This window comes from Anser anser (assembly GCF_964211835.1).
Source record: "Anser anser genome assembly, chromosome: 1".
NCBI classification, from domain to species: domain Eukaryota; kingdom Metazoa; phylum Chordata; class Aves; order Anseriformes; family Anatidae; genus Anser; species Anser anser.
This window is the reverse complement of record NC_139720.1, coordinates 130,738,155-130,756,027: the sequence shown is the minus strand read 5'-3', so window position 1 is coordinate 130,756,027 and position 17,873 is coordinate 130,738,155. Positions and strand designations below refer to the sequence as shown.

Below are 17,873 nucleotides of genomic sequence, written 5' to 3'. Positions count from 1 at the left end.
TCGGTGTGATGGCTCTAATATATTTATGAATTATGAAAATATATTTTCAACATACATATGTGTTGGAAAAGATACTATAACTCTATTGGTATTATTTATGATTTTGGTATAATATATATCATTATATGCAAGCTCTTCTATGAATAAGGATTTTTCAGACTAGCTTTTGCTAGCTAAATCAACAACTACTGAAATTCATGAAGGCACATTTATTTATTTTTAGATATTCCTAAACAGTTTGCTGATTTGACTGATTTATGATTTCTATGTCATGGGGGAAAAATCCCTCTGCTTTCTATGGACTTCATTACATATCTTATTTTAAGAAAAATTAAAAGCAGTTGCTAAATTAGCAATAGCAATTGTATATTATTATATAGTGATATGTCAATCGCTGATGACAGTTCCTGCCTTCTTTGATGTAGAATGAAGGTCAAGGGCTTTCCTGTCTTTTTTACTGATGCTGTTCCATGTAAACTTATAAGACAGTTTTTAAGACCAGGAAACAAGACAAAGTATGCTTAGTTTTGCTGTATCCTCACAAGATGTGATGATATTTTTTAAAAATCAGAACTGCAAGTTAATACTTGATCTTAAACTGCATGAAACAACACTATCATAAAAAGTGCGGTGGCTTGTGAAAAGCAGATACAGGTTTTTCTAAGTATCTTTAATAAACATGTTATTCTTAGACCTCTTTCTGGTCTGTCTTGCTCTGGTTAGAAGATGTTCATATTTTGACTCACATCTACACAACAGCTAATATGGAAATGATAATGAAAACAAGAAAATACACGTTCCTAGTAAGATTGTGAAATATCATTCCATAGGTCTCAAAAATTACATCCGTTTGGATGTTAGAAATATTCTGCCTGAGCAGCAGCACATTTCATCATGAACCTACTGACAGAATGGTGGGAAACGCTGAAGTTTGGTGGGGCTCATTCCATGGAGTTTGTGTATTTGGCAAGCTGCGTGCTGCAGCTCTAATCAGAGTGAAAATATTTATTTACATTTCAAGAATGATGAATTCTTTAGACTATGAGGTTCAGTGGCCTAACTAAACCCATGCCAACTCATACATTTTCCAAGTCAAAAGCACAGAGCTGCCATTTTAATGTACTGCTGCTACTGCAAAACAAATCCTAAATGTAAGGCTTTTGTACAGTTGGCAGAATTATTTGCTAATGTATTCCTTCAGATAACATAACTTATATAAACATTATTAAATATTTTCCCTTTAGAGGAAGAGTAGATATATTTCCAAGAAAGTATTCACAGACTAGCTAACTGCTATAATTTCAGGTAAATATGCTATAAGAGAAGGGAAAGATGGGGGAGATGATGCTTTTATTTGCTGACTTTGTAAATTCAGGATAAGGAGAATAGGCATTAGAAGCTTTCCATTCTCTCTGTTGGGTTTTGGATTAGACCCTGAAAGCTCTTTTCATACTCTTTTTTAATAGCTACTTCTCGACATAGTATTAATGCTGGTTTTAAATGAACCTCTATATAATTGCTGTCTTCCCAGTTGTGACTAACAGACCACTCAGCAAAAGAATGCAATTAGAACAATTTTAAAGGGATACAGGGAGGGAGAAGTGAATGAAATAACATACAGAGAAAAGCATACGGTAGATAGAATAAGGATGCAAACAGTAAATAAAAAGTGCTGATTTAATTTCTTCTCTACAAATCTGGCTTCACTGAAATTAGCAACTATTCATGAGTACATTAGAAATAATTGATTTACACATTGGAAGCAATTTATTTAAATTAGTAGTTTTATAGCATCTTTGTTGAAATTGTATATAGCTAGCCACGATGCTTTCTGACTTTCTAAGTACCACTGGGATAATCCATAGCATTTGAAAGAAGGTTGTATTTAACATTGGAGGTTGCAGTTAATATTTTCTTCGTCAATGAAGTAATTTTGATTTGGAAAATGTACCAGTTGTGTTTGTTTGGTTCAGTATGGCATTTAGACTGCTTAATTTTCAAATGACATCTCTCACATTCAGTAGATAACATAAATATTTGCTGTAACACTGGTACTATAATAGGTGTAATAGCATAACGAAAGCTAAAGTGGGCTTCCAATATTGGTAAGTGGCTCAGTAACCTTTTCACATGGCATTTCTGTAGGACTACAGAGTGAACATTTTTTTGAGACAGCAGTGGAATGACTCACGCCTGGCTTACAGTGAATATCCTGATGATTCGTTGGATTTGGATCCCTCTATGCTGGACTCTATTTGGAAACCAGATTTATTCTTTGCCAATGAGAAGGGAGCAAACTTCCATGATGTCACGACAGACAACAAGCTGCTAAGGATTTCTAAGACTGGAAAAGTGCTGTACAGTATCAGGTAAACCTGTTAACTTTATTTTTCTGCTCTTCATCCCATTCTTTCCTCTCAATCCCTGTTTTTCTGGATGCAGCTAGGCTTGCAGAACACACTTTACGTATTTAATTTTTTCTTGTCCCTTGTGTACAACTGAAATGAGACTTAATCACAGCAGGGTGGAAAGAAAATATGCCCACATTCCTTTGCTAAGCTTTTACTTGTCACAAGATAGTCTGTAAGTGGCACAGCAGTACTTCTTAACCTTGTTGGAAACTTAAGGATGTCTACTTCTTTATAGGTATTCCTCAGTAATTCCCATCAACATTAGCTCAAGTCTTCTTACAAAGAGAAGAAATCAGCTCTTCAGTGGATGGTGGGTTGTAATTCAAAAGTAAAGGGGAATAGTATTTAAATGATTTCTGAAAACCTTAAGTAAAAATGGGCTTGAAACACTGTAAATGACACACGAGTGGCTGTGTAATCGGATGTATCTTTTCACAGTTAAAAATAACTGGAATTATGGAAAGCTTTTGTTTTAATACTAAGTGCATTGAAGTGTGTGTCATGTGACTGGATTTAGGCTGAATGAATAAACACTGTTTGACAAAATGTGACTGGATATGATCTGATGAAACAGGACATATGCAGAGAATCAACTGCATTTCACAGGTGTAAACGACAGGAAATTTGCAGTATTTGTTTGACATTCAGCTTACTGTGCATCATTAACTTAGTATAAGTAATCAAAGGTGCAAAACCACTGCTCTTAGGGTGGTTTAAAAAAATGTATTGTTTTGTGTGTTCCTGGGAATGCTTTTTAGTTTTTCCCATTCTTGCATTGTGGAAAGTGAACATGGTAGTATCTGTTTAATAGATTGCTTAGTGAATTTACTTGTTGGTAAGGAAAATCAGTTCAGAAGACAGTTGTTTCTGACAAGGCATTCTGTTTGTGACCTGGATTTTCACTGAGGAATTTTTATTGATCCAGGTTAAGGAGAGTGGTGTTCTGTAGGATGCTAGATTAATAAATAATAACATGGCACTTTCTCCATTTCACAGAATCACAGAAACACAGAATTGTAGGGGTTGGAAGGGACCTCAAGAGATCATTGGGTCCAACCCCCCTGCCAAAGCAGGTTCCCCAGAGCAGGTTGCCCAGGTAGGCTTCCAGACAGGCCGTGAATATCTCCAGAGAAGGAGACTCCACAGCCTCCCTGGGCAGCCTGTTCCAGTGCTCTGTCACCGAGTACTGGATTTTACTTGATTCCAGTGGAAATGACTCGATAAGACCCCATTTGTATTTGGATAGATTAACCAGTGTGGAACATATACATTTATTGAGCAAGGTTTCAAATTGACATACCTGAACAGTTTGAGAAAAATAGTAGTATAGAAGGATGAAACTAGCACTAGCAGAGTGATAAATATGCTGTCACTTACAAATATTTCTTGTTTCATCCTGGGAAAGAAATGAATGCATCTGCTTGTTTGAATGACATCAGACGCTGTCTTATTGGAGGCAACAGTGCAGCTGGGTGCTGTTCTGAATACAGATAGATAATTTCTCTGACATTTGTCCATGCGGGAAAAGTAATATTTCAAGCTGTCATACTATATTTGTAAAATTCCCACACCTAAATGCAAATTCATACAAAGTAGAGTAAGCAGTATTCCAACCGAGGACTAAGCAAAACTCATTGTTTCTCATTTGTAACAAACAACAGCAACAAAGGTTTGCCTGGTACTTCTCACATGGCATAGAATTTTGAATAACACTTTACAGTGAAGAAATCTTTGCTGAGTACTGGACTTTGAAGTCAGAAGTAATTAGAAAAACTTGTCTTTATTCTCTAGATGCTGGTTGCCAGTTGCTTTTAGTTGTGCTGTGTTGAAACAAACAAGAATATTCTAGTGATTGGTTTCAGTACACCAAGAAAAGTATAATGTTGCCATTTTCACTACTACACCAAAAGGACTTAACCTGACACAGTGATATTTAACATTTAGCATTTAGTGTGCTCTAAATGTTTAAAGCACTTCACAAATATGTCTGAAATGTAGTAGTGTAGACTGTTTTGTCATATTTCCAAATTTAATAAAATCAAGGGCAAATTAATCTTGTATAAATATGCACTGTCTCTATTAAATGAACTTAAAACATCTCCCGGTAATTAATGGGTAAGAAACAAGTTGTGTGTATTATACAACAGCAGTATTCATCTTCCCTATGTACTTAAATGTACATATGTACTTATGTACATCTTCCCCAGTGCACTTAAACAGGGAAATATGCTATACCAGAGGCACAGCAGGTTTATGCTGCTAAATGCTGTGAGAGGTAAATCCTGCCCTTTCTGATAAGAATTTGGAAAGCCATAGTTATGGTCCATATTTTACTTAAAAGAAACAGTTGGTGTAGGAGATGTGTGCTCAGGTAAGTTATTTCAAGGTCACTGAGAGAATGGTCCCTGTGTTACTCCCAACACAGTGCTCAACTCTGGGAATCGTTTTATCCTGTGGTAAGCATGGAGCTGTGTGTCCTCCTTTCAGTGAGGGATAACCCATCTTGCATTCACTGGTGATGGTAGACATGACGTAGATTTCAGTCACTGTTTACCTTACAATAATTAATTATCATGCTCATGCTTGCAAACTGCTAGATCTATATTTAATTCACTGGGAGCTGTTGTAGAAAAATAAAGGCAGAGTGGTTGATGTACTCACCTATGAATCATGTGAGTTTAGGAGTCTAAACTTTTTTTTAGATATTTTCTGCATGCTCAGATGACTACCTTGATATCTGTTTTAACCTCAGATATCGATATCATGGTGTATATGTTATATAAAGCCTGAGGCAAGATCAATATGGAGAAAGCTTCTGAGCCTACAATATTTGTAAGAGATCTGGTGATGGGTACGGGAAACATGAAGGATTATGGAGCTATAATGGTTTAGTTCATACTCACAAAAGAATCTGTATTATTTTAAAGGACCACCAAACTTGAAGTTTTAAGGTGGAGGATGATATTTTTGATCCAGCCCTGGAAGCGAACTAGCACACAGACTAGGTCCTTGGATAAAACTGATTTAAACCCTTGGGTACTGCAGAGAGAACAAGAACACTGGGAAGGGAAACCAGATTTATTCAATATCACAAATGCACACTTTTGTCACTAGTGACATGGCCACAGCTCTTAGAAGTGCATGGAGTTTAAAAGTCAGCAGTTACAGTAAAGTTAAATTCAGCAAACAATTGCACTTTATTCAGTATCAGTCTCAGTGGCACTCTTCGAGCTGCAGAAAACTGTTAAATAACAATAGTTTTTGTTTTAAAGCCCTCTGCAGAGAGCACTCAATGAGAGGGGTTCATTATAGCAGCATTCAATATAATTGGCTTATGTTGTGTATATTTTGTATGCCGAAAAACAATGAGAGTTAGAATCTCATCCCACACAATGTCACCCCCCAGATGCCTGTGACTCATCCCTCTGAGCTCCCGACCCTTGAATGATCTCTGCATGGACTGGATTTTGTAGAGGGACTACATACTTGGAAAGAATGGCAGTGCTATGTGATGGTACTGAGAGGCCCGTTCCTGGCACTCAAATCCCATATGATACCTGGGTTTTGTATAGTGTACACTGCTCAACTGATTTTATGTTCCAGGGCCAAGGATCATATCTTCTCTGTCCCACTGTGGACACCTGGGACACCAGTAAAATGCTAAAGAACCACATGGGAGACTTTGCTTTCTCTCTGAGCTGCACATTCGTGCTACCTGATTCCCAAAAACTTGTTCCAGGCTGCCAGCCAGCTCAGAATATTAGCATCTGCCAAAAAGGTTATTTTAGCAAAATGTCTTTCTTTCTTCCTTCTTTCCTTCTTTTCTTCTTTCCTTCTTTCCTTCTTTCCTTCTTTTCTTTTCTTCTTTTCTTCTTTTCTTTTCTTCTTCTTTTCTTTTTTCCTTCCTTCCTTCCTTCCTTCCTTCCTTCCTTCCTTCCTTCCTTCCTTCCTTCCTTCCTTCCTTCCTTCCTTCCTTCCTTCCTTCCTTCCTTCCTTCCTCCCTTCCTTCCTTCCTTCCTTCCTTCCTTCCTCCCTCCCTCCCTCCCTCCCTTCCTTCCTCCCTCCCTTCCTCCCTTCCTCCCTTCCTCCCTTCCTCCCTTCCTCCCTTCCTCCCTTCCTCCCTTCCTCCCTTCCTCCCTTCCTTCCTTCCTTCCTTCCTTCCTTCCTTCCTTCCTTCCTTCCTTCCTTCCTTCCTTTTTATGTATTAATTTCCTCCCTCTCCTTTTAATATTTTCAGTACATCTCAGTCATATGAGCTTGATGCACAAGCTGATATAACTCAACAGTAGCATTGATCCATTGAACCTGGAATATATTGGCCAGGAAGGTAAAGAGGCTGGAACAACAACAACAACAACAACAACAACAACAACCAACATCAACAACTTCTCCTTCTTCTTCTTCTTCTTCTTTTTCTTCTTCTTCTTCTTCTTCTTCTTCTTCTTCTTTCTTCTTCTTTCTTCTTTTTGTTTGTTTGTTTTAGTGTTTTTTAAATACTGATCCAGAAAGCATCTTGCACTTCCAATAGCCACAGAGGCTGTGAAGCTGTGCTTTGAAATGTCGTGCCATTGCATTTAGTCAGGCAGAGTTACAAAGCAGATTACTTCATATTTTTAAAATATGCAAAGAGTTTAGAAGGTGTTGCATAATTTGACAAGAGAGTTATTTGGAATTCTAGGGAGGAGATTTGAGCGTATCACAAATTATTTTTCTGTCCTATTTTTGTTACTCCTGTTACAAGAGCAATGAAATACCTAGGAAGAAATCCCTCAAGTCTTTCAAAATAGCATTTTTTTTTTGTCTTTGGAGTTATTTAGACAATTACTTCTGCGTGGTTTCAACTCTTAACCTAGATTTAATTGTTAAATGTTATTACAGAGGAAGGTGGTGTCTACTAGAGAGCAGCACTGTGCAGCTAGGGCATCATGAATCAGGAAACACAAGCTATTAGGCTGGTCCGTATTCGTGCAGCTCTTCTGGCGGTGATTTATAGACCCTCCATTTGGAGAAAGTATCTGACAGGATGAGCTGGCACATCCAAAAGCTCTCTCCTACTTATGTAACCAAGGAGAGGTGTCTGTGAAACCAGCACATTTATTTACAAAACCATCTCCTGTGCCACTTGTGTTACCCACAAGTTTCCAAAACTGACTCTTTGTTGACAGACCACTGAGTCTAACACCCTCTGGATCACCACCACACCATGCATCATTTTGGCTTACATTACAATCTATGGTTACAATATCGCCCATGTAAATCATCAGAATTAATCTATAACACTTCTGTAATTCAGCTTTTCTGAGTGAAAGTCCTGTGCTGTGCAAGTCTCCTCTGTACCTGTGTTCTTTGCCCTATGGGAAGAAAATGCAAACCAGATTTAGGAGATACATAAGTTACACTGGTTTTCCATTCACAATAGACTATTTTTGGGAAATGATGTCCACTACCCTCCTGAAAAATGTTACTTTTAAATAAGAGTATATCTTAGATCTTTAGTGTTACTACAAAATCTGTTGCCATATTACAGTAAATTCAGGCATGGATCTTAGGGTAGGGTAGGACTATAATCTTAGGGTAGGACAATAATCTTAGGGTACAAACCTTATCAGCCACCCAACAATGCAACTCCATTTACACCTGTTGACGTTGTGTGTGATCATCCACAGCACGGCAAAGTCTAGCCTAACAGAGTGGTAGAAAATGTTACGTTCCACAGTTCTGCACACATCCTGTGCTTAAGTTCAATGACTTCAATCTTATTTTACAATCCAGTGTTGGGATTTAAGAGGATTTGGACTTCACTAGCAGCATTGTCTTTCCATGTGACAGATTAGCAGAGGGGGAGGAGACAGACTGTTACCGCGATTGAAGTGGCTGTTTGCTACGTAGGAACCCCTGTCTCCTACCTCACGCTCATATTTATTACCTCAACTTCTACCAGAATAATATTGATATTGACAATGTGGGGATTGTCCCTTGGAAGTGAATCTCAATCAGCACATGAACATTTTCTTATAAAATTATTTATTCTTCCACTGGCAAAACTCCAGTTCCATGCTCATTGCCATGACTTTCCAAAAGCAAAAAAAAAAAAAAAATCTTCACAAGCCTTGAAGTAACTTTTCTACATTAAATACATATATATATATAAAGACATTTAAGAAGAAATGCAGAACTTCTAACGGAAATAGAAAACATATAAAGAAGTTTTGAGTTAGCTATTCTGTACTATAGGCAGAGACTTTACAGACATATAAATAGTGCTAGAACCACTAGACTTTATTAAACTATACATTGTTTGTTGCGGGGACATGGTGACTTCTGAAATTGTAACTGCATGCTATGTGAATCCAACAAGCTTGACAAATTTGTCTTCCCATGGGCATAAGTACAATAATAATGCTTTCAAAGGCTAAAAAGTTGTGTCCTTTTTTTAGGACAAGTAGCCATTCTAATTATTGCTGAACTCAATGTCTTTGGATTATGATTAGCTCCCCAATTTTCACCTTTTTTTTTTTTTTCTTTCCTTCTTGCCCCTCCTCCTAGTTCTCCTTCCACCATCATCTCCCTTCCTTTTGGGGTCTTTTAATTAAACGGTCTCAGACGCTTCTCATCCTTTTGCATGGTTTCCTAACACCTTCTTAACTGTGCCCTCCCATCAACCACTTTTCTCTCTCTCATTTCCTCCTAATCTACATACAAATCCAGGCTGAGTCTCTAGCAATGAATTTCCAATACCCTTATTTTTCTGTTGTGCCTAATGTACTTGTTTTGCATAAAAATAATAAACCCTCCTAAATAAATAATAAAGCCTAATGCAGGTACTTTGTTATGCAACTAGCACAGCTATTGTCAAAACCCCATTGATCATCTTGCTTAAGGAAAGAATAATTTACATTTTAATGACACAAAATTAGTTGCTTTTTCACTTCATCAGGCATTTAAAGCAAAGTGGGGATATGGACATTATACTTGAACATGTACTGCCTCACTAATTCCTCTAATTCTGTGCACGTCTCCAGCTGACACACCGAAACATTGGATGTGAGGTAAATACAAACACAACAGAAGAGCTACATAAACTGAAGGACAATGCTGCCAAGAGAACAAATGGCTCTGAGCTGGTCATAAGAAAGCTTAAACTGGAAGTTATAACCTTTCCAGCCATCTACGCTTTGAATTCCTAAAACAATATTCCAACAGAAATAATGGAAGGCATAGGAAGGAACTCAGTATCAGTAAATGAACCATGATAATTTTTGAAAGGGCTTAGATGATGTGACTATATGTGATAGGAGATGACCGTATTTAATGGTCCAAGATGTCACTTCTACAGCCCTATATTCCTGTGTCTCAAATAAAAAGGAAGGCTTTTTTTTTTTTTTTTGAGTTAAGTGTGAAATGCTGTTGGAGATCAATTTGTACACATGCAGTTGTCTTGGCTGACAGGATCAAAAAATATTGGCAGGTGGTTACTTCTGGATAGCTATGCCAATGGGATTGTAAAGCCAAGCCACACATCTGCATGTTTGCTCTCCTTCTGGTTAACAGTGATGTCTGTCCTTGACTGCTAGTGACTGATCACTGCATTTAACCATTGAGCTTACATTAGAGCAGTCAAAGGTTAGATGGAAAAAGTTGTAGGTACAGGAGCCTTTTCTAAGTAAATGGCTTAAAAAAAAAAAAACGTTTTCCTGGAACTTGCTCTCGGGGATGGAGGTCTTTTGCCGAATGCATTGCAATATATGGCTTAGTACAAAGATGTCATCATTCCAGGAGGAAAGCAGCAGCATCCTAAACACATACTGCAGGAAAATTAAGATAAAAAATAACAGAGGAGAATGGAGAGATGAAATAAGATTCTTCCTGGAAAGGAAACAGGTGGTTACAGAATTTAACTGTTACAAGAAATCATACGTGAATGTAATTCCACAGATTTGGTTGAGCAATAATCGGGAAATCATTTGCTGGCAACTCATGTGCTGGCATTGCGTATTTACAGACAATACTGGCATTACAATGAGAAGTGGGATGCCCATAATGAGAAATCCACCACCCTGTTCATTCTGTGCCAGCTCCCATTTTAAGCAGTACATGAAGCAAAGCAAAGCACTGGAGGGACAGCATGCTCATAAACAGCAGTACGTGAAACTCCAGGCTGCATTTCACTTTTTGCCATAGCAGAGAGGGCTCCATGTCTCCTCTAAGCTCAACTTCAGCCTGTTCCCATCTGACAGAAATGAAACTGCAGAACATGACAAATATTAGAAAGGAATTCTAGGGCTCCTCAAAAATAAGGGGAAAAGCAGACAGTTTGACTGTTCCATTTAACAAGACAAAGCCTGTAAACTGTAAAAATTACCAGAATTGACATTCAAAATGATGAGTCAGGTCTCTGAAAAATAATGAGATGGTCTACACAATGAAAAGCCTTTTAAAAGATGAATGTAACCATTTTTCTTCTTCTTCTTCTTCTTCTTCTTCTTCTTCTTCTTCTTCTTCTTCTTCTTCACCTTCTTCTTCTTCACCTTCTTCTTCTTCACCTTCTTCTTCTTCACCTTCACCTTCTTCACCTTCTTCACCTTCTTCACCTTCTTCTTCTTCTTCACCTTCTTCATCTTCTTCTTTTTTCCTGTTGTTGTTTTGGCCTTCTGATGTATGAACAATGTGTGTGCCTTAATTTCAGGCACAGATCACCCATGAGATGGGGCTGGGAAAAATATAAGGAGATTTTACATTTTCTTGCCTGTTTCAGTGCCGCTAGTCTAAATGGCATTTGCTCCCATGTCATGCAATGCTGTCACGGTTGCTGTGCAACTCCATCTCCCCTGCCAGTTAATGGGGAACTTTGCCTGTTTGTGCTTAGGCAATATTTTTATGTTCTTTCAGCAGCTGAAAGGATCAGAAATCCAATTTTCCAACGGGGGGGGGGGGGGGGGGGAGGGGGGAGAAAGCTGTTTACATTTATTGTCAGCTCAGAGCTTTAAGACAAACATCAGAAATTGTGGAATTTATGATAGCATCTTTAGAATTGGCAATGATGAAAAAAATCCCCGTTCCTCTAACAGGCCCAGCACTGGCTTTGCACAGGTATAGGAATTTTCATTGAAATGGCAGGTGGCCAATATTGACATGACCATGCACGCGCTACTTGTGTTCTGGTGTTTGCAGCGTAAACTCCCAGATTGTAACGTTGCCTGTCCCACCAGCTAAGCTGCAGATGGGTGTAGCTTGAAAGAATGAAGGGATAAGAATAGAAGCAAAAAGTTATTTTTGATACCATGCCCACTCATGGCAAGGCATTTGTTGCTTTTCCTACTTGTTGGAAGCTAATCATGCTTTCTTTGGAGACAGAGATGACTTGCACCCTTGTCACCAGCACTGTTTAAATTTCCAACAGTACTTCCGTAATTAAGTCTGATTCTAGTTATTTCTCATTATAAAAATGGTATGAGGCAGCTGGTGTTCTGTAGCCCACTCACAAACTGCCACACTTGCAGGTTTGTTAATGAAAATGCTATTCTCCTTGTTGTCAGACACCTGGTGCTGGAAGATCCACGGGGCCTTTCTCGCATGGGATCAATGCCTTCCTCCTGGATGGGAGCTATCACTTACATCAAGTGAGGTTTGGGGCAGTCACAACATATCAGGCTGTATTAGCTGCTTGTAAACATGAAGTGGGTTAGAACACAATTTAGTGTTTGCTGCGGATCAGAGCGGACTGGCCTCCTGGCTCCAAAGAGAGGTGGGGGTGGTATGTGGCAGGAACTGGGATAAAAGAGAGGGCAACAGGAAAGGAAGGGGGGAAAGGTACAATGATAAACAAGGATGCAGAGGAAAGAGACTGGGCTTTTTGAAATGTGTGCAAGAGAAAGCACAGAAGGAGGTGGGAAAGTATGTCCAAGGATCAGAGAAAGGATAGGACAGGGGTGAAGGATAAAGGGGAATGAGGTGAGCACCAGTGAGCTCAGGATTTCATTGCAGTGCACGTGAATACCCCTGAGCTCTCTTGGCTGCACATATATGCCACCCTCCCTCCACAGGCTTTTCCTTGGATGTTGATGACTGGCTACAGCTGCTATTTTTAGGGCATCTGTGGTGAGCTGAGCTCTGCTGCTGGCCCCTCTGAGGGCCAGCCCATTTCCATCTGGAGGAAACACTGACATTGCAAAACAAAGTGTTCAGGTGTTAAAGATCACCAGCTTGAGTGTTGCTATTTATTTTTTCCCACAGTTTTTTTTTTTTTTTTTTGTGGTTTCTGTAATAAGGGAGGCCACAGCCTACAGGACTTCTGCCTCTCTGCTTGCAGAAGTGGGAAATGCTGACCTTTGGATGATGCTGATAAGGGGACTTTCTGGGGTTACCAGAAATTAAAACAGAAATGAAAGATGTTGAGCTGGGATGGAAAGAGAGACAGGCCTACAGCCCAAGTCTGAATGATATCTTATGACATTCTGCTGAAACCAGGGTATAAAAGAGTGGATTTTGAATGAAATGGTAGGTGAAGAAATCTGATCAGTGTCCATTGCACTTTGAAGATATTTAAGGAACATCAGCAGATGCTGCTTAGAAGGATTTACCTAGTGTATGAACTAGACCTCATGAAGAGGATCCCTGGAGTATTTGGTTACAGCCCTGCCTCTGCCATGACATCACTCAGTAATATTAGTGATTTCTTTTTTATTATTGTTTTGTCACAGGGCTGGCTAATTGTTCATTCTCTGCCTCTGCGTTTTGTTCTGTTAATACTCTATTTGCAATATTCCAGGGCTCATTTCTTCCTTGACTGTGGGATGGGTGAGGGAAAGAAGGGAGTAACTTGGCCTCCCCTCCAGGGTGTCCTGCTTTCCCTGGCATTGTGCCTGATGTGCTGGAGTGCTGAAGCTCCAGCTCTCTTTTGACCCCTGCCTGCTCAGCTGCAAAATGTAAAGTCCCCATCCCCAGAGCACTCTCCCTGTGCTACCTGTGTGACGTGAGCCTATCTTCTAGGGGGTTCTTACAAAATCTGGTGTTTATGAATCTTAAATGCCTTGGGAGTGGCGTGCCTGAAAAATAATTGTTCTATAGCAGTTTCTTCTGTTTTATTAATGATTAAAGTACTCATCAATGTAATTGCCAGTTAAACTTGCACTTTGTACCAAATCTCTGGGGGCGTCTCTTGAATTTGCCAACTAAATTTGAGACATTCATTTTTTTGAAACTTTTTCTGTCAATGTTATTGTTATAGGCAATGTGGGTAGCTACATCAGCCTAAGCACTTCTGATCCTGTTTCACTATTAATGTAAATGTAGAAGTAGTGGTATGGCACCTAATATGGAAACACATACAGGATCATATATATATGGATATATATTTTAATGAAAAAGCGTCAACTGCTATAAAATGACCCACCACCATAGACTTCACTTGAGCTACTTCAGACTTCAGGAGCAGAACATTTAGCTTGTTGTAATCTTGTTGAAAATCAGTGGGTCTACAGATGATGCTAGGCAACAAGTGTTGGGTTCAATGCTTGCATTACTTCTGGTAAAAAGGATTATAGAGGCAAAGATGTTAAATATGGATGGCTACTCTGCTAAGAAGAACAGCAAGTAGTGATAAAGCTGTAATGGCATGGTAACTTGAGCTAACCTCATCAATCAGTGAATAGAAGTTATTTTCCATTTGTCAGGGTAAGCAGAACATAATTTAGCCTTTCTGAAAGACACTGTTGGTTAGGCAGAGAAAGAAGAGATGTCAACCTTTGTGTGAACCAGCATAATAATCATTTTTTCAGCTCTCCCGCAGAAGAGAAATTGACATATCCATCTAGCCATCTGTGGAGATAGACCAATTTATCCCTGGGAGACTTGGAAGCTGTAGATGGATGCATTTGATTAATAATTAGTTTCATACTAAACTAATAGAATAGACACCTCTTCCCATGTATGTAGTCAAGCCCTCAGACTCCTTGACGGTTTGGTGGAGGAGAAGGGGATGAAGGAGAGAAGAAACAGTCAGCCTAAAATCCATGCTTGACAGTCAGTAAAATCTAAATGGTAGATAGGCCATATCTTCTTCAATGAGTACAAGAAGATGACATATTTTGCAGCCTTTTAGAAAATCATTTGCATAAAGACACTCTTGAAATGAACTTTAAAAATCTAACCCATATTTAGAAGATGACTGAAAAGAAGGAAGAGAATTTGATATATCAACATTTCAGGAAAAAATGGCAGAAGCAGTCTTTTGTTAATACTGGAAATCAGCAATTTGAACAGCTCAATCGTTAATCCAGGAAATTACCTAGTAAAAATGAGACTAGTTATCATTTTCAGGACACTTCAAATATTTAAAGAAGGAGTAAGGGTCATATTTTCAATGGCATTTATATGTCTACAAAATGTATGTGTTTTTTTTTTTTTCTCTAATGGCTTATATTTTTAATGCATATGCTATTTGCTCCCAAAGGTTAAATGAGAGTTTATTTCCTATGGTAATGTACAGAGGACTACTAGGTGCTTTTCTTTTCTTAATCTCAATGCAGTTCACTACCACCAACAACCAATCTCTAATTTCCTGATATTGTCATCTTGCACACTGAAGCCTGTGTCAAGAGGACAAGAACGGTAAATTCTTTATGTAGCCCATGAGTAGGCAAAAGCACGGAAATGGCGAATGGGCTTTTTGATTAGATTCAGAACATTTTGATTACAGTTTTCTAAATATCATCTTCTCATCATAGTGATTTGATTGCAGGACAGTAGGACTAAGTGATTCAGTCAAACCATCCCAAAAAATTCACATGATGAAGAAGCAAGCTGAAAGATTGAGTAAGCTGTATTTGCTGAGAAACAAATATGTCTTGAGGAGCCACAGGAGACAAACAGTAAAATATTTCTTCATACAGATCACATTTGCCTGTACGACAACCTGCTTTCTAGGTTAGCAGCTGGCCCGTTGGTTCACTGGCATAATTAAAAAAAAAAAATTCTAATTGTACCGTGTTAGTGTTTCAATGTGCCTTCAAATGAGACAATTTAGTTCTCGTCCTTGATGACAAATGAACACAAAGTTTTTTTTGTGTGTGTGGTGTGTGTGTGTGTGTCAGTGTTCTTTTTTTTTTTTTTTGTGCTGAAGGTAATCTGTAATAATAAATGTGCTCTTTTTGTATAAACTGAAATGAGCTCTTAACTATTTTTTTTTTTCCCAAAGCAGAAAGTCTTTTGTAATTATGTCATCCCAGCACCTTGGCTTGTTAAAAACAGTTTATTCTCACCACAGATACAAGAAAAATATAGCAGAGGAGAAGCCTTGAAACAGATTTCAAATCAACTGTAGAAAAATAAACAACCTACCCGCTGCTTCCCCTCAAAAAAAAAAAAAAAACTTTCAGTATATTCCCATCCAAGTAAAATTATGCTTTATCTGGGACAAAAACAACTGAAAAATTAAAAGAGAAATTTAGTTTGTATGATAATGTTCCTTTAGGCTTAGTTTCTTTTTTCTGCTTTCTTTATCTTTAAATGTTATGTGATTCTAGTTTTTACTGTTTTTTTTTTTTGTTTTTTTTGTTTTTTTTGCTTTTAATGGCTAAGCAGTAAGAATGAGTGGTTGAAAATGGGTCTCATACCCAAAAAAAGCACCCTCTATTGAAAAAAAACTCAATTGTTATGTTTTCTTCCTTTGCTGTTCCAAAACAAAGCCTTAAAATGTATGTCCATCCCTTGATCAGTCACTTCAGGTTTTGTATTATTTGGGTTCACCGCTCTACGTAAAACATTCACTGGTACATTAGTGGAGAGCATTTCTTCCTGTCTTACTGTTCTTGTCTCTGCCTCTTTTCTGTCCAGCCAATGCAGCCTGCTTTGCTTACATGTTCGGTCTTCACAGACTCTTATGTCCTTAAAAGCTAAGAGGGGACAGAGAGTCCGGTCTCTGAGTCTCTAAGATTTGTCCTTGATTTTTCAAACTGTAAGTGTGGAGCTTTGGATAAAATCTGTAGATTTCTAACAACAGCTTTTTTTTTTTTCTTCTTTTTTTCCTCCAATTTTAGGCTTACTTTAACCTTATCCTGTCCCATGGACTTGAAGAATTTTCCTATGGATGTACAGACATGTACAATGCAGCTAGAGAGCTGTGAGTGTCCAGTTGCTTTACCTAACGAACAACAAGACTTTACTGTAACTTTTGGTGGTTAGATAGTATGTGCATTTTTGTATTTGTGTGTTCAGACTCAATATTCCTATTTTGTAATGAAAAGTCATGGAGGAGTGCTTTAACTACCCATCAGCTATAGCGCTAGTCCCTGCTCACTGTGCTCTTCCAGCTCCCTTTCCTTTCTTTCTTCCACCTCTCCCGTCAGGGCTGCACCACTTCCAGGAATAACCACAGCAGTACCGTACATGAGAAAATAAACCTCAGGAAAGCAAGAACAACTAGTATGCAGCCAGGGATGAGCTATGTCTCATCGAGACATGCTAAGGTCTTTTGAGAAATGCAAGCAACATACTAAATGAAGCAACGGTCTTATTGGCTATCACAGACTCACAGCACGGCTGAGGCTGGCAGGGCCCTCTGGGCTCACCTGCTCCAAGCCCTGCCCAAGCAGGGACACCCAGAGCAGGCTGCCCAGGGCCAGGCCCAGGCGGCTTTTGGAGATCTCCAAGGAGGAGACTCCACAGCGTTTCTGGGCAGTGCTCCGTCACTTGCACAGCACAGAAGTGCTGCCTGGTGCTCAGAGGGAGCCCCTTGTGCTCCAGTTTGTGCCCAGTGCCTCTTGTTCTGTCACTTAACGTTAATAAACCAAATATGACTTAGGTTCTAGCACATGCTCATCCATAGGATGTAGCTGTTAATAGGATCCTTGACACCATTTTGACCAGTACCAAGCAACAGTCAGAAAAAAAACAGAAGTGTTTCAGATAACAGCAGAAGCCAGCAATCATGCCTGATAGCCAGTATGTGCCAGGCCACCTTGGTTTTTGTTTTTTTTTGGGTGGGTGTCTGGGAGAGAAACAGGTTTACCTATATGAGTATAAGCTGCAGGTTACCACTTTGTGTGTGGCTGAAGAACAAGCTGGTCAGGGCTGCTTTAGTTTGATTGTAAATGTATGGCCACTGCAGTCAAAGAGACTTCAGAGAGTTCAAGACTCTCTCTTACAACTACATACCTCCCACAAAAGCTGCAGGTTTATTTTTAGGTAAGGACCGAGCATCATGCAGTCTGGAAATCCTTGTTTGCTGGTGCCCAACAACTAAATAATGAAAGAATAATGTAAACAAAGCAAAATGTTGGCTGATACATAGACACACAGACACACAAAAATGTCATTTCAGTTGTAAACAGTACCTTTGATAGGCCAGCAAAATTATTTTAGGGGCAAACCAAGACAGTATTTCAGAAAATAATGATGTTATACATTTGTTGCTCTTAGTATAGGAGTAGTGAAGTATTGGGAAATCAGCAACTAACAGCAATT

General features: G+C 38.8%; 1 protein-coding gene across 4 annotated transcripts in view; it reads left to right on the top strand.

Annotated features, from left to right (window-relative positions):
- Window positions 1–17,873, top strand: part of GLRA2 (glycine receptor alpha 2) — a 142,310-nt gene that overhangs the window by 39,435 nt on the left and 85,002 nt on the right. For all 4 annotated transcript variants that reach the window (XM_083839453.1, XM_083839452.1, XM_083839451.1 and 1 more), the window contains 2 exons: window positions 2,146–2,369; window positions 16,448–16,530. In XM_083839453.1, the coding sequence (XP_083695579.1) occupies window positions 2,146–2,369; window positions 16,448–16,530 (307 nt within the window). The remainder of the gene's footprint in view (window positions 1–2,145; window positions 2,370–16,447; window positions 16,531–17,873) is intronic.